Genomic DNA, 25,204 nt, shown 5'->3' with positions numbered 1-25,204 from the left:
GAAATAACAAAAAACAGCAGACACTCTGGCCATGGAGTTTTTACACCCCTGGTGTAGATGAAGGTAAGGAGACAAGGTGAGGAAGCCACTTTTGACATGGTGGAAGATGGGTTGGGCAGGACGCCTTTTGATTGACACCCAAAGTGGCAAATAGCCGGTGTGGTGATACTGATGTTTTGTCGGGACTGATGATTTGTTGACAACTGCAGAATTTTAGCTAATCCTAACCCAGGTATGGACAGACGTGAGTTTACGTAACATGTTAGGAGAACTAACGCAGCAGGTTAGGAGAATGAGGTTAAGGTTAAGAAAAGGGGTAGGGTTAGGCTTGACTAAAACGGTACAGTTGTCAACAACTGTTATCCCTGACATGACATCTAGATGGAGCTATACTCCATCTAGACACAACCAGACAAAAGCATTTGAACCCAAGTGCCATGACAGAACATATCAGTAGATATGTTCTCTACAGAAAATATATTAGGCACAAGAATATTGCTAGGTTAAGAATATTGAATCTATAACAGTAGATGACAGGTTATCTTAATAATTATGATTAGACAATTATGAACAGCAGAAATAATACGTTTAGGCCTACATTTAAGATAATACACTTCAAATGATGTGACTAATTACAGTACCATTTTTTATGCATTAATATTACTTGTTTCAAGTAATTTTAGCATTAGATTTTCTGGGGACTTTGACATTTTCTTTAACTCTATTTAAACACAATGTATTCAACATATTTTAATCTGATTAAATAATAGCAACAACTAACATATGTGCTGATGAATTTAACGTTATTTCATTCCATCTGGATGTTTAAAGGTTAAATACTGTACCTCACGTGACCTAATTAGAGCTGACAGGCAGTCAAGGCCACCGACACTCGGGTCATTGAAGGTGCGTGCTGCGCGCTCTAGTTGGGTTGCCGGTAGTACCAGCGCGGTTTCAGTGTGTATTCCTGCCCGACGGATTTCGGCGCATTACTATTTTTCCAATATTATAAATATTTCGAGGGACCTAATCATATTACGTTAATTAAACTGTGTAACCATGTTTTACATGTTGAAGAGTGAACTTTCCTCTAACCGAGCGCAAGAATGTGTTGTTACCTGTCCTCATTTTGAGTATCTGTCTGAAACGTGAGTAACGTTATCTTCAAGACTCGCCGTGTTTGAGATTCATTTTACACGGAAATATGTAAATTTAACTTCGGAATATAAAATGTCGAGGGCAAGAATTAGCCGTCGAAATGCTGCGACTTTATTTAAACTATTTGCTGTGTGTCTTTTGTGGGAGCGCTCATCTGCTCAACAGGTGTACAACCTCAGTCTCTCAATTGAAGAGGGACTACCTGCAAGGACTATTGTTGGGGATATAAGAGCGGGGTTACAGACTCCAAGCAGTGGATTTTTTATATCTGAAAGTAGAGATTCTTATGTTTTTAAAGACTTGGAAATAGATTCAGACACTGGAATAATTTCAACAGCTGTGGTGCTGGACAGGGAGAGCAGAGACCAGTATGAATTTGTGGCAGCCACTCTCACAGGTGATGTGATTAAGGTAAAAATAGTGGTTAAAGATGTGAATGACCATTCTCCTGTATTCTCCACTGAAAAGGTGGAGTTGAATGTGTCAGAGTTAAGTCCTCCAGGAACTCGCTTTGAATTTGAGGGGGCAAAAGACCAGGATGATGGTGAGTTTGGAACTCGGGGTTACCGCATCACTGAAAGTGAGATGGGAAATATTTTTAAGGTGAAATATCGTGAGGGGGTTGGAAATCTATTCAACCTGGACCTCATCCTCACTGACAAATTGGACAGAGAAACAAGAGATCTTTATTCCCTGACCATTGAGGCATTTGATGGGGGTATCCCGCCTAAAACGGGGCTGCTTAAGGTTTATATCCACGTCTCGGATGAAAATGACAACCCACCTGTGTTCAATCAGACTGAATACCAAGCTTCAGTGTGGGAGGATGCTCTGGTAATGTCACCTGTGTGTCAGGTCTACGCCACAGATCTGGACCTCGGAGACAATGGGCTCGTAACCTACGAGATCAACCGACGCCAGAGTGACCCGAATGAATTCTTTGTCATCAACGGAACTTCTGGTGTCATCCATGTTAACAAACCCTTAGACTTTGAGACACAGCCATTTCATGAGTTGATTGTCAGGGCGAGGGATAATGGTGCCCAGCCGGAGTATAGCAGCACCTTTGTAGCCTTGAGGGTACTAGACATCAATGACAACAGCCCCATTATCAACGTATTGTTTCTGAGTGAGACTGGGGAAGCCGAGGTGTCGGAAGGGGCAGGTATGGGGGAATACGTTGCGAGGATATCAGTCTCTGACCCCGACCTGGGAGAGGTCGGGAGGCTCAGGGTAACCCTCGAAGGTGGCGATGGGAAGTTCACCCTGAAACAGACTGATGACTTCCTGTACGCCTTGTGCGTGGATGGTGAGCTGGACAGGGAGAAAGAGGGGCTGTACGAGTTAAAAGTGGTTGCCTCGGACTTCGGTAGCCCACCATTGAAGAGTGAAAGCACATTGTTGGTGAGGGTCACCGACACCAACGATTGGCGGCCGGTTTTTGACCAGGACGTCTACACTGTGTCTGTTTCTGAGGATGTACCCCAGGGTAGTTCCCTACTGAGTGTGCAGGCCAGAGACTCAGACGACGGGGTCAACGCAGCCATCCTCTACTCCATCCTACAGTCAGACCAAGACCACCTGGTCAACGTCGACCCAGAATCAGGCCTCATTACCACGGCAGCCAGGTTGGACCGCGAGAGGGAGACAGAAGTGCGGTTCCTGATGGTTGCGGTCGACGGGGGGTCACCAGCCCTGTCCTCCACAGCCACCATCACCGTTACGGTTGAGGACGTCAATGACAACGAGCCTGTGTTCCAGCAGCAGCTGTATAATGTGTCCATCCCGGAACACACCCAGATTGGGAACTGCTTTTTACAGGTATGTTGGCTAGTTTAGTTTGTGTGTGTGTGTGTGTGTGTGTTGCATAAATGAATATGTGAAAAAAATATTCTGGGCAATTTCCATGTAAAAGGACTCATGAGCATCAACGTGAAGTTCATAGGAGCACACAGAATTTGTCAAATTAAAGCAAAAGCTTTAAGGTATTTGAAATGATTCAAAACACAATGTTAAGGCCCTTGCCAACCAATATCAACATTTTATATCTAATTTTGCAGAAATAATTTGCCTTCTGTAAGTTAAGAAATTTTGCCTAGTGTCTTGTCATTCTGTTACAAAACCCCACATACAGTTGAAGTCAGAAGTTTCCATATGTTTAAACTCAGTTTTTCATAATTCCTGACATTTTAATCCTAGTAAAAATTCCCTGTCTTAGGTCAGTTAGGAACACCACTTTATTTTAAGAATGTGAAATGTCAGAATAATAGTATTCTGTATAATAGTATTCTGAGTGATTTATTTCAGCTTTTATTTAATCACATTCCCAGTGGGTCAGAAGTTTACATAGACTCAATTAGTATTTGGTAGCATTGCCTTTAAATTGTTTAACTTGGGTCAAATGTTTCGGGTAGTCTTCCACAAGCTTCCCACAATAATTTGGGGGAATTTTGGCCCATTCCTCCTAACAGAGCTGGTGTAATTGAGTCAGGCCCTTGCTTGCACACGCTTTTTCAGTTCTGCCCACAACTTTTCTATAGGATTGAGGTCAGGGCTTTGTGATGGCCACTCCAATACCTTAACTTTATTGTCCTTAAGCCATTTTGCCACAACTTTGGAAGTTGGTGTCATATGCTTGGGGTCATTGTCCATTTGGAAGACCCATTTGCAACCAAGCTTTAACTTCCTGACTGATCTCTTGAGATGTTGCTTCAATATATCCACATAATTTTCCTGCTTCATGATGCCATCTATTTTGTGAAGTGCACCAGTCCCTCCTGCAGCAAAGCACCCCCACAACATGATGCTGCCACCCCCGTGTTTCACGGTTGGGATGGTGTTTTTCGACTTGCAATCCTACCCCTTTTTCCTCCAAACATAACGTTGGTCATTATGGCCAAACAGTTCTATTTTTGTTTAATCAGACCAGAGCACATTTCTCCAAAAAGTACAATCTTTGTCCCCATGTGCAGTTGCAAACTGTTTTGGAGCAGTGGCTTCTTCCTTGCTGAGCGGCCTTTCAGGTTATGTCGATATAGGACTCGTTTTATTGTGGATATATATACTTTTGTGTATATATATATCTCATTCCTGAGCGGTATGAAGGCTGCGTGGTCCCATGGTGTTTATACTTGCGTACTATTGTTTGTACAGATGAATGTGGTACCTTCAGGCGTTTGGAAATTACTCCCAAAGATGAACCAGACTTTTGGAGGTCTACAATTTTTTTCTGAGGTCTTTACTGATTCCTTTAGATTTTCCCATGATGTCAAGCAAAGAGGCACTGAGTTTGAAGGTAGGCCTTGAAATACATCCACATGTACACCTCCAAATTGACTGAAATGATGCCAATTAGCCTATCAGAAGCTTCTAAAGCCATGGCATCATTTTCTGGAATTTTCCAAGCTGTTTAAAGGCACAGTCAACTTTGTGTATGTACATTTCTGACCCACTGGAATTGTGATACAGTGAAATAATCTGTCTGTAAACAATTGTTGGAAAAATTACTTGTCATGCACAAAGTAGATGTCCTAACCGACTTGCCAAAACTATAGTTTGTTAACAAGAAATTTGTGGAGTGGTTGAAAAACGAGTTTTAATGATGGAGGAACCTTTGGCTTTCTCATCTAATGGGTTTTGAGAAGGAGAGGAGGAGAGTGCACACTTGGAGTATGCGATTGAGAAAAGGCCATAGGTTCTGTTTGCTCCTAGCAGAACTAGGCAAAGTGAACGTCTGTGCTCGCAGACTCCCTAAAGACCTTGGCTTGAAAAACGGACATGCAATATTAGTTTTTTCCCTCTAGAGCCACTGTAGCAACAACAGCTAGTCATAATACACTACATGGCCAGAGGTATGGGGACTCCTGCTCGTTGAACATCCCATTCCAAAATCATGGATGTTAATATGGAGTTGCCTCCCCTTTACTGCTATTACAGCCTCCATTCTTCTGGGAAGACTTTCCACTAGATGTTGGAACATTGCTGCAGGGACTTGGTTCCATTCAACCACAAGAATTAGTGAGGTCGGGCACTGATTTTGGGCGATTAAGCCTGGCTCGCAGTTGGCATTCCAATTAATCCCAAAGGAAATTTGACAAACTGACTTGTAGGAAAGGTGGCATCCTATGACGGTGCCACGTTGCAAGTCACTGAGCTCTTCAGTAAGGCCATTATACTGCCAATGTTTGTCCATGGAGATTGCATGGCTGTGTGCTCGATTTTATGCACCTTTTAAAAATGATATTCTATTTTCCTTGTGCATAGTTGGTTGATTTAACTTTGCAACCAATGGCTTTAGTTTAGCATGCATTTTAAAGTGAAAAATGTGAGTCTCGGTGTCATTGTTACCATGGGATTACCCTATGCACAGCAGTATAACATTAGTTTTTTCGAATTCCCACAAGTATGTTTCTATGAAATTAAGTTATTGTTTAAATAATATGGCCCTTTATTTTAAAAAGTGAGGCCTATCAGCCCAAATAACATGACAAGATTGTGGACAAATGAATCATCAACTCTTGCGGGTGCGAGCACACGCACTCTCTCTCTGAGGGGACAGTGGCATGCTTTCTCTGTGTTCACAAAGCCACCAGTGTTGCCCTGAGGGGCCCAGTGTTGTCCAGGCTGGATCCAACACACTGACCTAGTCCAGCCCAGTGTTTATGTGATATGACAGATCTGATGCTTGGTACCACCTCCCTAGCTTGGCACAAGTCAAGGGCCATGACAATGAACCATTAATCACAAAGTCTGTCTGTGTAGTTGCCAATGGGCAGGTTTGAATGGTGGAAGAAACAAGGACAACAAAATTCAGTTTCAGCAATATTGGGATGCTATTAAAAGCACCGTCCTTAATTTGTTTTCAGCCAAACAGCACTTGCTTTGCTGAGGAATGTGGTTGAAGAAATAGACATTAACACTCAAATTGTGTTCATAGGTTGAGCAGTAAGACAGCTGTTATAAAGTGCCACTACTGGGCATGCTGATCCTGAGCCCATACTTATTTTTTGAATGGAGCTGTCCCTCATTAGAATTCTTCTGAGTAGGACAATCTGTTGACAAATTAACTTCCGAAACGTAATTGCGGAAGACTAATTGCTATCAGAGGGGAAGACCGTGCACAATAAGTAGAAAAACACAAATTGGAAAATAAATGGCAGTGAACAGGGGTATTATGAAAACGAGTAAGGAGTCTGTTTTGCCTGATTCAAGGTGCACTATGCTCAAATACATACATACATACATACATACATACATACATACATACACAGTGCCTTCGGAAAGTATTCAGACCCCTTTTTTTGTTACAGCCTTATTCTAAAATATATAAAAAATCCTCAGCAATCTACACACAAATACCCCATAATAACATATCGAAGAAAGGTTTTTAGACATTTTAGCAAATGTATTTAAAATTAACACAAATACCGTTTATTTACATAAGTGTTCAGACCCTTTGCTATGTGAGTTGATGTAATTGTCCGTAGAGCTCCGAGACAGGATTGTGTCAAGGCACAGATCTGTGGAAGGGTACCAAAAAATGTCTGCTGCATTGAAGGTCCCAAGAACACAGTGGCCTCCATCATTCTTAAATGGTAGACGTTTGGAACCACCAAGACTTCCAAGATCTAGCTGCCCGGCCAAACTGAGCAATCGGGGGAGAAGGGCCTTGGTCAGGGAGGTGACCAAGAACCCGATGGTCACTCTGACAGAGCTCCAGTGTTCCTCTGTGAAGATGGGAGAACCTTCCAGTAGGACAACCATCTCTGCAGTACTCTACCAATCAGGCCTGTATGGTAGAGTGGCCAGATGGAAGTAAAAGGCACATGACAGACCGCTTGGAATTTGGCAAAACTCACCTGAAGACTCTCAGACCATGAGAAACCAAGATTGAGCTTGTTGACCTGAATGCCAAGCATCACGTCTGTAGGAAACCTGGCACCATCCCTACGGTGAAGCCTGGTGATAGCAGAATCATGCTGTTGGGATCTTTTTCAGTGGCAGGGACTGGGGGATTAGTCAGGATCGAGGCAAAGATGAACGGAGCAAAGTACAGAGAGATCCTTGATGAAGGACCTCAGACTGGGGCGACGGTTCACCTTCCAACAGGACAACAACCCTAAACACCCAGCCAAGACAACACGAGTGGCTTCGGGATTGGTCTCTGAATGTCCTTGAGTGGGCCAACCAGAGCACGGAATTTAACCCGATCTAACGTCTCTGGAGATACCTGAAAATAGCTGTGCAGCAACGCTCCCCATCCCACCTGACAGAGCTTGAGAGGATCTGCAGAGAAGAATGGGAGAAACTCCCCAAATACAGGTTTGCTAAGCTTGTAGTGTCATACCCAACAACACTCGAATCATCTTTGCCAAAGGTGCTTCAACAAAGTACTGAGTAAAGAGTCTGAATACTTATGTAAATGTAATATTTCAGGTTATTTTTTTAATTAAATTAGCAAACCTTTATAAACCTGTTTTTGCTTTGTGATTTATGGGGTTGTGTGTGTGTGTGAATTAAGGAGGGGAAAAACTATTTAATACATTTTAGGTTACAGGCTTATTCTAACAAAATGTGGAAAAAGTCAAGGGGTCTGAATATTTTCAGAAAGCATTGTATATTTCTACTTCCACATTGTTTTTCATTTATCATAGCCCTGTCTGACACACGACTATACTCACCAGTAAATGAACAACTTTATAGCTTATATACATTGCAACAACAAAAAAGTCCCTAGAACCAGTATTGGGGAAATGCTTGTAGTATTTCCCCTTCATTTCCATCAATTCTATGTATACAGTGTCCCAGCTGTCAACTGTAATACAGTTGGACACGGTCAAAGAAAAGAGCCATGCAATGTCACACAACATGAGGCAGAACCTCTGCTTGGACTTTTCAATGTGATTTCATTGTTGTGTGTATAGTGTTTGCTGGCTTGTCAAACAATGGGGTAGTTCTCGTGCCAGTGTGCCCTCTGTGTACATACACAGCAAGGGGTCATTACATTTGCATGCATATGAGTAAGCAACAACTATAAACTGTTGCAGACCTTGACCTGTGTCTCTAACACCTCATCTCACAGTCAATAAAGCCCGGCATGATATCACTTTTATGGTGGGAAGGGAAGGGCATCATCAAATGGGGACGGTGAGATGAATCTGTCATATACGTTTCGAAACGTACCTGCAATCTCACATGTTTTGCGTTGGGTATATGTGTAAGACAAACGGTCATAAACTTCCATCAAAGAATCCCCAGGTTCAAAGGCGGTCTTTATCTAGCTTCTTGGCTCCACTTGTTATTTTACGGCCTGTATGTGGAATCACACTCGATATTTGCTGCAGACATTGTGCAAGTCCTTTACAAGTGAGTAATGTCTCACATGGTCTTTGCTTTGATCCAGGTCTTCTGCTCATACTCTTTGCCCCTGGGATAAGGATGGCTATTTATAGTCTTGTCTCACTGTCTCCCACCAGCTCACTGTACCTAGTGCCACCACTAGTTATGGGAGAAGAAACTTACGTACCGACAATGTTTTTTAAATGCTTCATTCAGAAATATGACATTTGTCAACCCAGTGTGTGTGTGTTGGTTATAATAGATGGCGCCACATACACAGAGATGATACAATAACATCTAAGATGAATCGGTCAAGGTGCACCAAACACCCCTGCCTTACGCCTGGGTTATATCATTAACTAACTAATGTCCAGCTAATGAGATGTGCATACTTGTAAAGGAAAGGGTATCTGTAAAGTGGAGATTAATACGACAAGGTATATGGGGAAAGAACATCCGATTTAGGCAGACCTGCCAAGTAGACAAGTCATTGTCAGACTTTGTCCGAGGTAGTAACACTGTCATCATTAAAAATGTAATGTATAACATAAGTTGCTGAAACTCTTTTGTACTATTCCTGAATTATGCTTTTCCCCCCACATAAAGGACAGTAGAAAGTGTTGCGGTGTCTTCCCCATTCAGGTAGATGTTAGTTTATGGGATGCTAACTTGATGTGATGCCATCCTCTGACCTCCATAATGTGACCTTCCAAACATGTTGTGATTAGGGTCTTGGCACCATTCCACCCAACTCCCTGGCTTTAGCGCTAAACCCAAATTCTAAAGCGATTTGCAGGTAGAGCTCCTGGAAAAGGTGCCCTCATCCTCTACCTAAGCAACTTACTACATTTGCCAAAACCATAGAAAGCGTATTACGCACACCTTTTGTATGGCCACAGATTACTGTAATTCCTCCGTCAGCCAAGTCGAGGTTTTCCTGAAGAGCTATACTGGCGTAAACACGATTTCGGTTACAACCACATGTTCAATCCCTTCACGGTTCCGCTAACGTACAGGCAGACTCTGCTGAGGTAATCCTTGGTGGTCATGATCCTTAGGGTCATTATCCAATTGTTTTGTTATGTGTTTCCTGTGCCCCTTGCCCCGAACCCTCCCCCATAGCTAATGTCTTAACGAGATAAAGGAAGCAGCCCAGATGGGCAACCTGGTATCTCTCGTCAACCAACACATGGCGTCGAGATTGAGCCCCATCATAAAGGTCATAGGCCACATAGGACCTTATGGGTCAGCAGCTAAAATACTGGGCCCTGAATTCTTCCCTGGTGGTCCTGTATGGGGAAAAATAAATTTGAGAAAAACTAATGGTCCTTACCTGGCCAACAGGTAAAGGGAGTGAGTCACGCCACACTCCCTTTAGTTTGCGACCACAAGCTGAATTGCTAGAATTGGTTACATTCCTATGGATATTTTAAAATATTCAAACTACACAGACCTATATCAACCTGTGTTTAGAACTTTGACTTCCAACCCATGTGATGGAGGATGTTTCCTTACCCTCTGCAGGTTGTGGCCACTGATGTGGATGGCAGGGATTTCGGTACGGTGCGCTACTCCATCTCTGACGGCTTTGATAAACAGGACACGCACCCTCTCTTCCAAATCAACCCAGACTCTGGAGAGCTTTGCATCTCACAGGATATCGACAGGGATTCAGGCCTGGCGACCTATGATTTATTAGTGAAAGCTGAGGATCAGGTGAGTTGAGAATGATCAAGTAGTTATATTAGTAGTTATACACTGTGTACAAAACATTAAGAACACCTTCCCAATAGTATGTTGCACCTCCCCAACAGCCTCAATTGTGGACTCTAAGCATGGACTCTAAAAGGTGTCGAAAGTGTTCCACAGGGACGCTGACCATACTTCCCACTGTTGTCATGTTGGCTGGATGTCCTTTGGGTGGTGGACCATTCTAATATATACAGTAACAGTCAAAAGTTTGGACACCTACTCGGTCAAGGTTTTTACATTTACTATTTTACATTTGTCTTCACTGTTATTCTACAAAACTATGTGAGAATGCTATTCATTGACTACAGCTCAGCGTTCCACACCATAGTTCCCTCAAAACTCATCAATAAGCTAAGGACCCTGGGACTAACCACCTACCTCTGCAACTGGATCCTGGACTTCCTGACGGGCTCCCCCCAGGTGGTAAGGGTAGGTAACAACACATCTGCCACGCTGATCCTCAATACAGGGGCCCTGAGCGGTGTGCTCAGCCGCCTCCTGTACTCCCTGTTCACTCATGACTGCACGGCCAGGTACGACTCCAACACCATTAAATTTGCCGATGACACAACAGTGGTTGGCCTGATCACCGACAACAATGAGACAGCCTATAGGGAGGAGGTCAGAGACCTGGCCGTGTGGTGCCAGGACAACAACCTCTCCCTCAACGTGATCAAGACAAAGGAGATGATTGTGGACTACAGGAAAAAGAGGACTGAGCATGCCCCCATTCTCATCGACGGGGCTGCAGTAGAGCAGGTTGAGCGCTTTAATTTCCTTGGTGTCTACATCACCAACAAACTAACATGGTCCAAACACACCAAGACAGTCGTGAAGCGGGCACAACAAAACCTATTCCCCCTCAGGAGACTGAAAAGATTTGGCATGGGTCCTCAGATCCTCAACGTTCTACAGCTGAACCATCGAGAGCATCCTGACGGGTTGCATCACTGCCTGGTATGGCAACTGCTCGGCCTCCGTCCGCAAGGCACTACAGAGGGTAGTGCGAACGGCCCAGTACATCACTGGGGCCAAGCTTCCTGCCATCCAGGACCTCTATACCAGGTGGTGTCAGGAAGGCCCTAAAAATTGTCAGACTCCAGCCACCCTAGACATAGACTGTTCTCTCTGCTACCGCACGGCAAGCGGTACCAGAGCGCCAAGTCTAGGTCCAAGAGCCTTCTAAACAGCTTCTACTCCCAAGCCATAAGATTCCTGAACAACTAGTCAAATGGCTAACCAGACTATTTGCATTGCCCCCCCCCCCTCTTTCCACACCACTGCCACGCTCTGTTGTCATCTATGCATAGTCACTTTAATAACTCTACCTACATGTACATACTACCTCAACTAACCGGTGCCCATGCACATTGACTCTGTAGCGGCACCCCCCTGTGTATATTATTTTTTACTGCTGCTCTTTAATTACTTGTTATATCTTATCTGTATTTTTTTGCAACTGCACTGTTGGTTAGGGGCTCGTAAGTAAGCATTTCACTGTAAGGTCTACTACACCTGTTGTATTCGGCGTCTGTGACTAATAAAATTTTGATTAGAATTGCGCAAAGAAACCGCTACTGAAGGACACCAATAAGAAGAAGAGACTTGCTTGTGCCAAGAAACACAAGCAATGGACATTAGACTGGTGGAAATCTGTCCTTTGGTCTGATGAGTCAAAAATGGTGATATTTTTTGGGGTTCCAACCGCCATGTCTGAGACACCGTGTAGGTGAACGGATGATCTCTGCATGTGTGGTTCCTACCGTGAAGCATGGAGGATGTGGTGTGGGGGTGCTTTGCTGGTGGCACTGTCAGTGATTTATTTAGAATTCAAGTCCCACTTAACCAGCATGGCTACCATAGCATTCTGCAGCGATACGCCATCCCATCTGGTTTGTGCTTAGTGGGACTGTTATGTTTTTCAACAGGACAATGACCCAACACACCTCCAGACCGAAGAAGGAGAGTGATGGAGTGCTGCATCAGATGACCTGGGGTCTCATTTATAAATGTTGTGTAGGCACAAATGAAGGCATACACCACTTTCTAAGCAAACTTTGAGATTTATAAAAAACAAACTTGACAGGAGAATGTGCGGTCCTCCAAGGACACTGACCCATACGTACGCACATAAACTGGAGAAATGAGAAACTGCAACTCCGATGGCAGAAGGATGAAACTTGAGAAACGCTTTGAAATGAACAAAATATTACCTCTCACAAACTCAGCAAAAAAAGAAACGTCCTCTCACTGTCAACTGCGTTTAATTTCAGCAAACTTAACATGTGTAAATATTTGTATGAACATAAGATTCAACAACTGAGCCATAAACTGAATAAGTTCCACAGACATGTGAGTAACATAAATGTAATGTGTCCCTGAACAAAGGCAGGGTCAAAAGTAAGTCAGGTGTGGCCACCAGCTGCATTAAGTACTGCAGTGCATGTCCTCATGGACTGCACCAGATTTGCCAGTTCTTGCAGTGAGATGTTACCCCACTCTTCCACCAAGGCACCTGCAAGTTCCCGGACATTGCTGGGGGGAATGGCCCTAGCCCTCACCCTCCGATCCAACAGGTCCCAGACATGGTCAATGGGATTTAGATCCGGGCCCTTCACTGGCCATGGCAGAACACTGACAGTCCTGTCTTGCAGGAAATCATGCACAGAACGAACAGTATGGCTGATGGCATTGTCATGCTGGAGGGTCATGTCAAGATGAGCCTGCTTTAAGGGTACCAAATGAGGGAGGAGGATGTCTTCCCTGTAATGCAAAGCGTTGAGATTGCCTGCAATAACAAGCTCTCCGATGATGCTGTGACACATCATGACGGACCCTCCACTTCCAAATTGATCCCGCTCCAGAGTATAGGCCTCGGTGTAACTCTCATTACTTCGACGATAAACGAGAATCCGACCATCACCCCTGGTGAGACAACCGTAACTCGTCAGTGAAGAGCACTTTTTGCCAGTCCTGTCTGGTCCAGCAACGGTGGGTTTGTGCCCATGGGCAACGTTGTTGTCGGTGATGTCTGGTGAGGACCTGCCTTACAACAGGCCTACAAGCCCTCAGTCCAGCCTCTCTCAGCCTATTGCGGACAGTCTGAGCACTGATGGAGGGATTGTGCGTTTCTGGTGTGACTCGAGCAGTTGTTGCTATCCTGTACCTGTCTCGCAGGTGTGACGTTCGGATGTACCGATCCTGTGCAATTGTTGTTACACATGGTCTGCCACTGCGAGGATGATCAGCTGTCTGTTCTGTCTCCCTGTAGCGCCGTCTTAGACGTCTCACAGTACTGCAATTATTGCAGTACGGACATTGCAGTTCTGGCCACATCTGCAGTCCTCATGCCTCCTTGCAGCATGCTAAGGCATGTTCCTGCTGATGAGCAGGGACCCTGGGCATCTTTTGGTGTTTTTCAGAGTCAGTAGAAAGGCCTCTTTAGTATCCTAAGTTTTCATAACTGTCAGTAAGCTGTTAGTGTCTTAACGACCGTTCCACAGGTGCATATTCATTAATTGTTGGTTCATTGAAAAGCATGGGAAACAGTGTTTAAAACCTTTACAATGAAGATCTGTGAAGTTATTTAGATTTTTACGAATTATCTTTGAAAGACAGGGTCCTGAAAAAGGGATGTTTCTTTTTTGCTGAGTTTATTATATATGAAGAGTTCCCTGGAGTGCATACACAAAAAACACACAAATATAATTTAGGACAATAAATCTGATCTGTTTTTGCAAAAGAACCCCTCATATGTTGTACAGTTTAATCGGGATTCATATTTAATTGGATCTGTAATTGAACAATACTTGCATGTTATGAAATGTATTCTCATGAATAAGGTGAACAGTAGGACAAATTATGTTTAAACTGATGCTGTTTTCGATGCCTCAGGCGGGCAGATACGAGTGCACAGTTTCATATTGTTTTCACATGTTTGTTGCGCAGAACTGTCAATGTGATAATGGCCCTGTCATTGTCAGTTACAATCAGGGTAATTACCACTCCTGAAGTGTTACGCAATTGGGTAGCTTTGACAATCAAATGAGTGGGTATTTAAAAGGCATGCAATTGCAATGCGTAATGACGCACAATGGCTGCTTTGGCACTGTTGGAAGATTTGGTGAATGGAAGAATTCTGAGAGAGCGAATTTCCTGAGACCAAGATTTACTGGCCAATGATGATGAGTGGCTTATGAGCCATTTCCGATTACCAAGCGCTGTTCTCTTGGATCTCTGTGCTGTAGTGGGCACAGCTTTACTGAGAAGCACCAGCAGAAACCAAGCCGTGCCTGTCCCACTTCAACTCCTTGGCAACCTCATTAATAGCGTCGATGGTGTCTCTTTGCGTTTGCAGGACTGCATCTGTGAGGACATGGTCGCTGGAAGGTTGTGACACACAAGGTGCAGTGGAGACACCGAGGCTGGGCGCATTCAGCTCCTGCTCAGCTGCAGCACCACTGGCCCCGCTGGAACACGCAGCGACTAAATACAATAGAAAATGGCACAATTGTGTAAATAAATGTTTAAACTCAAATTGAATGCATTTGGTTTACTCGTTTTCAAATGGGGGAATACTAATTACATACCTGGATCATCCGGTGCATCTTGCATGTCTGTGTCCCCCTCCACCTCCGTCACTACTCCACTCAGGAGGGATTCCCCTATAATACTGGCAAGTCGCTCAAAAAGGGGGTTGAGCTCCGATGTCCCCTTTCCCCTGCTTGTGGCACAAACACTTTGTCTGTGTAAGGCCTTTTGGCCTCCACTTTTATGTCGGAACACGTCTTATTTCTGAGAGGGTCCGACCTTCTGAGCCAGCAGCATTCACAGCATCCACCACATGCTACCACTAACGCCTTTTTGGCATTTGTAATGCCCACACCAAACAATATATTGTTTTCTTGGTTCAACTTCCCCTACAAGAACTTCCATTTCACACTGGGTGAAATTTCTTTTTTTAGCCTTTCTGTCGGGATTTGCCGTCATTGTCGTCATGCAGATATCATAAGGTGAATGCACCAATTTGTAAGTCGCTCTGGATAAGAGCGTCTGCTAAATGACTTAAATGTAAAAAATGTAATGTAATGCAGTCAGTATGGATGAAGATTAATTAGGGGGATTTCACTGACTATTTATAGGCAACTATGGGAGTTAAAAGGTGGGACAAGACGCTCGCTCGCGCCAAATTTCGAGTTGACTATGATTTATAAAGGGAAACCGGCGTGGGACGAGTGTGTGCACTGTTATAAATCAGAGTATTTTTGTGAGTAAGCAATTTGTGTTTTGTCCGTACGCCACCTTTTGACGTGAATCCTCCGCACAGTTTTATAAATTATGCCCCTGGCCTCCACAATCACCGAACCTCAACCCAATTGAGATGGTTTGGGATGTGTTGGACCACAGAGTGAAGGAAAAGCAGCCAGGAAGTGCTCAGCATATGTGGGAACTCATTCAAGACTGTTGGAAAAGCATTCCAGGAGAAGCTGGTTGAGAGAATGTGAAGAGTGTGCAAAGGGTGGCTATACTTTGAAGAATCTCAAATATAAAATATATTTCAATTTTTTTAACATGATTCCATATGTTGTTTCTTAGTTTTGATATCTTATTATGTAGAAAATAGTAAAAATAAAGAAACCCCTTTTTGACGTGTGTGTGATATATAAAATGGTGTACATTTTACCTGTCCCCCCCCCATTTCATGATATCCAATTGGTACTTAGTCTTGTCTCATCGCTGCAACTCTCGTACGGCCTCGGGAGAGAAGAATGTTGAGCCATGCATCCTCTGAAACCCGACCCTGCCAAGCCACACTGCTTCTTGACACACTTCTCGCTTAACCAGGAAGCCAGCAGCACCAATGTGTCGGAGGAAACACCATACAACTGGCCACTGAAGTCAGCGTGCATGCGCCCGGGCCGCCGCAAGGAGTCGCTAGAGCGTGATTGGACAAGGACATCCCGGCCAGCCAAACCCTTCCCTTATCCGGACGACGCTGGGCCAATTGTAAGCAGCTTCATGGGTCTACTGGTTGTGGCTGGCTGCAACACAGCCTGGGATTGAACCTGGGTCTGTAGTGATGCCTCAAGCACTACGAAGCAGTGGCTTAGACCGCTGCGCCACTTGGGAGGCGGTGGAGCATTCTTGATACACACAGGAAACTGTTAAGCGTGGAGAAACCCAGCAGCGTTGCAGTTCTTGACACAAACCAGTGCAATAACTGTGGAATCTGGTAGTTTTTTTCCTTAACTAAGTTGAATGTGTTCACTGTAAGTCACTCTGGATAAGCGGTTATGCTAAATGACAGTACATGTAAATATCTTTGAATATCGTTTGTCTGATATTGAAACATGGTACAAGATTGCTGGTGTTTGTCACTGTCCTGAACGGTCTACTGTTTGTTAATATTCTATCCCTATAATATTCTTCTCTCCCTCTTTGCCCAAAAGGGAGGTTTGAGTGCCCAGACGTATGTCCACATCGAGGTGGATGACTTGAACGACAACCCGCCGGTGTTCAACCCGGAGACGTACGTGACCAGCGTCAGCAGCCATGCACAGCCCGGCACAGAGGTCCTCAGCGTCATCGCCACCGACAGGGACTCTGGGGACTACGGTCACATTACCTACCAGATCCTGGCTAGGGACCTGTCCTCCCTTTTCTCAGTGGATAAAACTACAGGTAGGATGACAGCAGAGATCTCTGGGGTAAGAATGAAGCGGGGTTGAGGTGAATTTTTTTTTTTTTTAAATGAATTAAGTCCTCGTAGAAAACCATGGGCAATTGTCTACTACATTGTCCCCAGTCCACCTGGCCTTGCTGCTATTCCAGTTTCAACTGTTCTGCCTGCGGTTATGGAACCGCCACCTGTCCCAGACCTGCTGTTTTCAACTCTTAATGATCGGCTATGAAAAGCCAACTGAAAATTATTCATGATTATTATTTGACCATGCTTGTCACTTATGAACATTTTGAACATCTTGGCATAGTTCTGTTATAATATCCACCCGACACAGCCAGAAGAGGACTGGCCACCCCTCATAGCCTGGTTCCTCTCTAGGTTTCTTCCTAGGTTTTGGCCTTTCTAGGGAGTTTTTCCTAGCCACCGTGCTTCTACACCTGCATTGCTTGCTGTTTAGGGTTTTAGGCTAGGTTTCTGTACAGCACTTCGAGATATTAGCTGATGTACGAAGGGCTATATAAAATAAACTTGATTGATTGATTGAATTTTCAATACAGGAAGTGAATTGAAATTCACTTCTTGAATTGACCACAAATCTAGGTCTTAGGTTGTTGTGTCGTGGAGGAACACAGTGTTAAGGGGCTGCTTATTGTAAAACTATGTTGCCAACTGGTGTTTACGAAGTCCCCTCCCGCCCTCTACTGTATACCCAAACCACTTAGTGTTCTTACTGGACTAATCGTGCCACAGCCCAACCCCACATCACAAGCACAACACAGGTAGTTTTACCAAGTTCTAATCAGGTTTTGCACTGAACTGTGTCTACTACATCTATGTCTACTACACCATTTTTACCAGGGGACACATTTGGTCTTCACCATGATCTGGAGGTGAATATTATTGCCTTGCTGTCAAAATCCACAAAATACCATGCTCTGTACATTATCTTTACAAAAAAATATTTATTCTCCCTGACTGTTTAGCTTGTGGTGATTAGCTTTCTGGACACAATGTTAATTACGATTACTGAAATATTAAATTATTACATGGTCCAATATCATTTTGATCTCGTTTGTCGTTCAAGTTTAGACTGTAGTAGGTTTTTTACTAAGACAACCACTCGCCGCATTAAATTGGCTTGCGGGCTGCATCTTGCTCATGGGCTGCCAGTTTGAGATTCCTGTACTACACCTGTAATGTCAGTCTTATGTCAATGAATTCAAATTATTAATTTGTACACTACTTGTAGGTATGACTTGTGTCAACCTTTGAGCTTTCTAAACGCAAAAAAACAAATCTGATACAAAATTAACAAATACATTTGTGGATGACTTTGACAATGGAGTATTTTTCTTGCTTCATTGACTGTATTCACCTGAATTCCTTCACGCAGCTGGTCAGTCACATTGACGATGCACGTATAACATATAACCTGCAGCTAGAAGTCTCACTTGCACCCTGGCATCATTTGATGCCAGCAGCCACATTGCGATTAGCAAGTGCTTACTCGGCATAAGCCCCCAGTAGTGGACATGATTGCTATAGTCACCTCACAGCAGGGATGCTCAGATTTAGGAAGGCATGCCCTTGAAGTCTGCAGTAGATACCATTGTCCTAAATGATGGCACACTACCATGATTAAGACAATTGAATGCATTCATAATGGTACAAGCCGGTAACCATTTGAAAGGCACCATACAGCCGTGGTATTGTAGGGGGAGTTATTGCAGTTTGACATGTTTGTGTCATGGTGTCAGAAAGCACATGATTTTTACAGAGCCGAGTGAACTCATACACATGATGTCGTTTTAACAAAATCATTATAATAATTCTAACCAATAGTTTCCAGAACAATGTCTATTTGCATTTTACTATGACGCAGGCTCATAAAAATAGTTTTTGAGGGTACATTTATTAATAAACTACTGCTAAGCTAATTGTTGCTATTGCTCCAGCCATCTGTGCAGGCCCTGTGGGAGCCCTTTTATTAACTGAGGCTTTCCAGTACAATACTGCCTGAAATCGGTGAGATTTGAGGGTGAATTCGGGTGACAAAATTAGCTGACCCCAGGGCCATATGTCCTGTGTCTGTTGTGCTCCACACATAGTCTACCATTTCAAGAGAAGCCTAATTTTGAAGGTGCAAAATGCAGAAATCATTCCGCCATTTCCTGATTGTTCAAATTCTAATAGTTTTCCTAATTTCAGTTTGTGTGACAAAACAAGCACTCGGTGTAAAGAATCATTGTACAATCCAGACTGCTGTGAAATATCTTTTCAATAACCAAAAATATTGTATGTTCAGCTGTTTGAAGCTGGTGTACAAAACCGAAAGTAAAAGACGCAAAAACAAAATTTAAGACCAGGACGCATAGAAATAGGACACATAGAACAGATCTACCGCTTCATAGACTTGCTTTTAATGAGAATGACAGATCTATAACTCACATTTCCATGTGAATTTGGTCGGGTCGCCCAAAAAGTTACTTATTGCGGTTTTAAGAGGCCCAATCATGATGTGAATAATCCTTCCCTACCATGGCAACAAGTTTAATATAGATTCATACCCCTGATTTAATTAATAAAGAAATCGAAATTGATTTGAATTATATATATTTTTCTCCAAATTTGCTAAATGACAAATGTAACTCTAGCAATTGATTTTCCCCTATTACTTCAAACAAAAAATCCAAAATGTTGACCGTCCTCATCCTTTTGCCTCTACAGGTGTGGTCTACCTGACCTCCACCCTGAACCACCTTGGCACTGCGAGCATCAAGCTGTCTATTATCGCCCAGGACAGTGAGGGTGTGACGTCGGCCCGACCCGCAGAGGTCACGGTGAACGTCCTGCGCAGTGCCCAGGCACCAGCAGTTTTTCAGAGGTCACGCTATGCCTTCACCGTGCCTGAGAACGCCCTCCCTGGCACCCCGGTGGGCATCGTTGAGGCCCTCAACCCTGCCAGTGAGTAGTGGATGGACGGGTGTGAGATGTTGATTGGGCTCTTATTGTGTGGGTTAAATCAGTGTAAACCAGATGGTAATGGCTCTTTCTTGTCCACTGGAAGACTAGGTGCAGTTCAACCATGTTGCTTAAAACAATCTAATCCATTCAGATGCGAAATGAGTCTAGTGGCCCAGTCACTAGTAAGTGGAAGTAATCCATGACTTGTTTTTTTTGTCCATTAAAGTGAGACTTCTGTCACTCCCCTTTTTTTTAACTGTCCATCTTATTCCTGACCAGGTTTAGTGCAGTTGTCAGCTGAGGTGGATGTAGGGTGAAGTTGCTCTTAGATCCTAATCTCGGTCAGTTTAGCATTTTCCCCACTAATGGTTAAGTTTAGGATTGGGGGAGGGGAAGCTGATCATAGATCTGTACCTAGGGGGAAACTTCACCCCGGAGCGCTTAGGTGAGTGCTGAGCAAAAGGCTGTGGAGCAGGCCGCCTGCCAGGGCTGGTGGGAGGAAGGGGAGTCGGGGGGGTAAGTCTCTCCCTCCTTGATGATCACACAAAGGGGATTTGGTAGGCTTTGGTGCTCTTCAGCACCTGCCAGGCCCATAGGTGAATGGGCAAATGATTGTGATACAATGTGAATTTTTTGGCCTCCTGTTAACTTCTCACTACCTATGGCTCACAACACCTTGCTATTAAAATATAAACACAGGGATATTTTGTTATTACCCTTTACTGTGTTCTACCTTGTTTTGACTTGGTTGATAAGCAGGTGTGTTAGTCTGTTAGTGGATTGACTATATAAAGACTACAACTGGCAATGAGGTATTTGCCAACAAAGGCAATGAGTATTAGAATGATATGAAAACCTGGCGTTTTGTCCTGTTAATGCTGCATGACCAAACTGAAATGGACAGAATGGCACATTATCCAAAGTGAATTCCAATATACTGTAGGCTACTGCAACTTGCAACTTCTTCCCATGGACACTGTAGTGTTTAAGAAAAGTTGCAAAATAAATTGTAAGATGCAATGTTTAGAATCGCCTCCCGTAATGTGCCATCACATCTTTTTTTTTTTTTTTTAAGTATGTTTTTCTCACGTTACGTGATTTTCACCTCATATTATTTAGCTGTACATGGGTAGCTGACAAGGGCCCGTATTCGGCGTCCCAGAGTAGGAGTTAAGATAAAACTGATCCTACTCTGAGATTATTTATGAATACGAGCCTGATCTTCAATAATCCAAGTGAACTAGCTTTTTAGTAAGACCTGTACTTTTCCAGGAGGAATTCCTTGGGGATTCCCTTACTGTGGAGAGTTTCCCACTTTTTGATTTCCCTGGTTTATCACGTCACTGGCCACTCAGAGCAGTGTCCCTCCTAGCTCTGGTCCAAGGTGTTAGTGTGGCTTGCTAACACCTGAAGGCCCAACGTTAGCATGCACTGCACTAACGCCCTGGACCAGAGCTATGTCACTCCTTTCAGTGTTTCTAAACGACTAAGCCTTTCTTCAGTAGTAGACAGTCATTTAAGGTTGTCTCGTTGGTTAACAGATTAACCCCTTGGAGATAAAACTGTGAAACATCAAGAATGTCTGCTTTGAGGGAGGGGAGGGAAACCCCCCCCTCTTAAGCCCTCCTCAAAGCTTTACTGTTCCCCTTGGCTGTTAGGGTATAGTTACTGTTAAAACACGAATTGAATTGGTTGTTCGATGAGTTATCGATTTGTTTATTGATTGACTAAATAGGAATAATTATACAGGTCAGCCAAAAATACCTGATATTGTAGGGCCTAGTTTTATTTCAATATTTATATCCATCCATGTTTTTCTTGTCATCCCAGACTCAGTGGACTCGTTGTCGTACCGCATCTCGTCGGGCGACCCCCACGGTCTGTTCTCTGTCCACTCCAGTTCGGGCCTGATCAGTACCAGCCACCCACTGGACCACGAGTCCCAGCCCTATGCCCTCCTGGTGCTCCAGTGCCATGCGGGCACCGCCTCGCCCGTCTACAGCAGCACCCAGGTCAACGTCACCATCGCTGACATCAACGACAACGCTCCTGTCTTCCCCAAAATGGCAGACACTGTTGCCGTTTCCCAAAACACGCCTCCCGGAACGGTTCTGTTCATAGCCCATGCCCACGACGCAGACAGCGGCGCAAATGGGAGGGTGCGGTATTTCCTGTCACGTGGTAGTGCTAGGGGGAGTGTGCCATTTTATGTGGATGCCGACCAGGGCACAGTGTACTTAAACCAAAGCTTCTCTCGGGACCCTCGACCAAAGTACACCTTCGAAATACTGGCGAAGGACATGGGCGAACCTTCGCTCACCGCCACGCTGATGCTCACGGTCAACGTGGCGCGCAGTGCCACTGAAGACACCCTGGCCTTCGAGACACTAGTCTACCAGGTGGAAATGGGCGAGGGCACCCAGATAGACACCCGGGTCATCCAGGTGAGGGCGCATCGAAGCCGAGGAAGCAGCAGCCGCCAACAGGGGTCCAACCCCAATCCAGTTCTCTCCTACTCCCTGGAGCCTGACCCAGACTTTCCCCCTCCGCCTCTCCGAGTCCACCCCTCGAGTGGGTGGCTCTTTCTCTCCCAAAACCTTGACTACGAAACAGAGCCCATGTTTCGCTTCAAAGTCCTCGCCACTGTTCAAGACAAAACAACACTAGCTATGGCTAACACTACCGCTACAACCAATGTTATCGTGCTTGTCCTAGATGAGAATGACAATGCACCAGTGTTCACCAGCCTGGCCTACTTCTTCACGGTCCAAGAGGGGCCTTTGCCCCAGGGCCTGGTGGGGACGGTGCAGGCGGTGGACCGAGACTCCAGGAAGAACGCGCAGCTGTCCTACATCCTGCTGTCGGACGGGAAACACTTCCGCATCAACACCAAAACAGGTAAGAGGCCCTTTCCAAAGACTTGTGCATACTTACTTTCATCCCTTCATTGAAGTAATCCCTGATCTGACATGACTGGATGTGTTAAAGCTAAGAAGTGGGACCTTTGCTTTCACCAATCCATTTGTGATTTATTTCTCTTAGGAATGGAGCAGGTAAGGATTAATTTTAACAGCATTTCAAACTGGGCAGAGTGATCATAGATCATGTTTAAACCTATGATAGAAGAGGCATTAAATGGTAGTTTCCCTAGAATATGGATTAGCCAGTCAAATTGAAAGCGTAGCCTGCCATGGTGGTCCGGGCTGTCTAGTATGAAATCAAATGTGGTGCCCTCTGGACCATTAATACATTGATTTCACCCCAAATACACAGCTAAATTCTCAGGTCTATTTTTATTCAACTAGGCAAGTCAGTTTAGAACATTCTTATTTGCAATGACTACTTTACCCCCCCCCCCCCCCCCCCCCCCTGCTAAATGGCATATATTATAAGATTATTTTCTCACAAAAACTGTTTGGGCTAGCTAGAGGCACATCTAGAGGCACATTTTCAGTAATGTAATTTTCAGTAATTCAAGTAAAATTGAAACCATGGCAGTTTTTCTTCTATGGCACTCGAGCTGTGCAAGGAAGGCAAATCATTATTGTAATAGATAGTTTATGACTTTGGAAAAAGTAGCTGGTTCAAAATGAGTCTTTTACCGGCTATTTGGCCGATGACCAGCGCTTACGGAAAACACTGATTTTAAAGCTGAGATCAGTAATGGTAGATTGCCACAGCCTACCCTATCTATGGTAATGGGGTTGCAGGTAGCCTAGCGGTTAGAGCATTGGTTAGAACTGAAAGGTCGCTAGGTCAAATCCCAAAACAACCAGGTGAATAATCTGTCAATGTGCCTTTGAGCAAGGGACTTGACCCTAATTGCTCTAGGTTCGCCGTTGATAACATCAGACCCTAGCTGTGACCGGGGGTAGTTAGTATATGCAAAAAGACAAATTTCCAATTCACACATTCATATTAATACTCACTTGTACATGTAAAATAGGACAAATTTAAGCACCCACCAAATTATTATTTATAACACTAATGCTTTCTCACTCTCTTGCCCATCCTGCTCTTCCAGGGGAGATAATCAACTGGGTGTCTCTGGACCGGGAGCAGCACGCTGGGCACACCCTGAAGGTGATAGTGACGGACCAGGGCCAGCCCCGCCTAAATGCCACTGCCACCATTCACATCCTGGTCACCGACATCAATGACAACCCACCCCAGTTCACCCACCTGCCCGCCTCCGGCAAGGAGCTCAACGTCCAGGTAGAGAGACACACGCGCATTTTCACCAGGCAGCACGTCACATGAGCTGAAACAAGTAACACTTAAAATCGTACTTTCTAACTAATATTATTAGATTATAAATGGCTGTGATAACCTGATGATGATGATGATGATTATTATTATTCATTAGTACAAGTTAACTGCAGATTAACAACTGATGGAAATTTTAATTTTGAAATATGATAAAGAAAAGTAGTAGTAGTAGTAGTTTCTGTGAAGTCACGTGTACTAACTCAAAATATTCAATTTGACTGCATGTCCATCGGTATAGTATTTTAGAATGACCCGCTATTATGAATGTTATTAATTATGCATGCAGTAGCATGTACACGTTTTTAGTAACACTTGTTTTGTTCATTCATTCTCTTGTTGGGGTTCTTTTAGGTTTGGGCAGGCCTCCCCACAGGCTCATTGGTGACCACCATGTTTGCCAAAGACCTCGATGCAGGAGAAAATGCAACAGTCAGGTTTTCTCTCACCACAGGTAATGTTTTCAAGTCTTAACACAGAATTGTTTTACATAAACTCAACAAAAAAAAACGTCCTCTCACTTTCAACTGCGTTTATTTTCAGCAAACTTAACGTGTAAATACTTCAACAAGATTCAACAACTGAGACATCAACTGAATAAGTTCCACAGACATGTGACTAACAGAAATTGAATAATGTGTCCCTGAACAAAGGGGGGGTCAAAATCAAAAGTAACAGTGTGGCCACCAGCTGCATTAAGTACCGCAGTGCATCTCCTCCTCATGGACTGCACCAGATTTGCATGTTCTTGCTGTGAGATGTTACCACACTCTTCCACCAAGGCACCTGCAAGTTTCCAGATATTTCTGGGGGGAATGGCCCTAGCCCTCACCCTCTGATCCAACAGGTCCCAGACGTGCTCGATGGGATTGAGTTCCGGGCTCTTCGCTGGCCATGGCAGAACACTGACATGCCGTACTGCACAGAACGAGCAGTATGGCTGGTGGCATTGTCATGCTGGAGGGTCATGTCAAGATAAGCCTGCAGGAAGGGTACCACATGAGGGAGGAGGATGTCGTCCCTGTAACGCACAGCATTGAGATT

The 25,204-nt window shown here is 44.2% G+C and overlaps 1 protein-coding gene across 1 annotated transcript in view; it reads left to right on the top strand.

Annotated features, from left to right (window-relative positions):
• Positions 1 to 907: 907 nt before the first annotated feature.
• The window catches only part of dchs2 (dachsous cadherin-related 2), a 51,140-nt gene continuing 26,843 nt past the window's right edge, over positions 908 to 25,204 (top strand). Inside the window, exons 1-7 of the mRNA XM_055923808.1 lie at positions 908 to 2,979; positions 10,021 to 10,212; positions 16,698 to 16,929; positions 19,658 to 19,894; positions 21,725 to 22,792; positions 23,919 to 24,109; positions 24,515 to 24,614. Coding sequence (XP_055779783.1) covers positions 1,231 to 2,979; positions 10,021 to 10,212; positions 16,698 to 16,929; positions 19,658 to 19,894; positions 21,725 to 22,792; positions 23,919 to 24,109; positions 24,515 to 24,614 — 3,769 coding nt within the window. The 5' untranslated portion in view covers positions 908 to 1,230. The remainder of the gene's footprint in view (positions 2,980 to 10,020; positions 10,213 to 16,697; positions 16,930 to 19,657; positions 19,895 to 21,724; positions 22,793 to 23,918; positions 24,110 to 24,514; positions 24,615 to 25,204) is intronic.

The sequence above is a fragment of the Salvelinus fontinalis genome, chromosome 5, assembly GCF_029448725.1.
Source record: "Salvelinus fontinalis isolate EN_2023a chromosome 5, ASM2944872v1, whole genome shotgun sequence".
Classification (NCBI taxonomy): Eukaryota; Metazoa; Chordata; class Actinopteri; order Salmoniformes; family Salmonidae; genus Salvelinus; species Salvelinus fontinalis.
The sequence above is the reverse complement of the archived record's forward strand: the minus strand, read 5'-3'. Positions and strand labels throughout refer to the sequence as shown.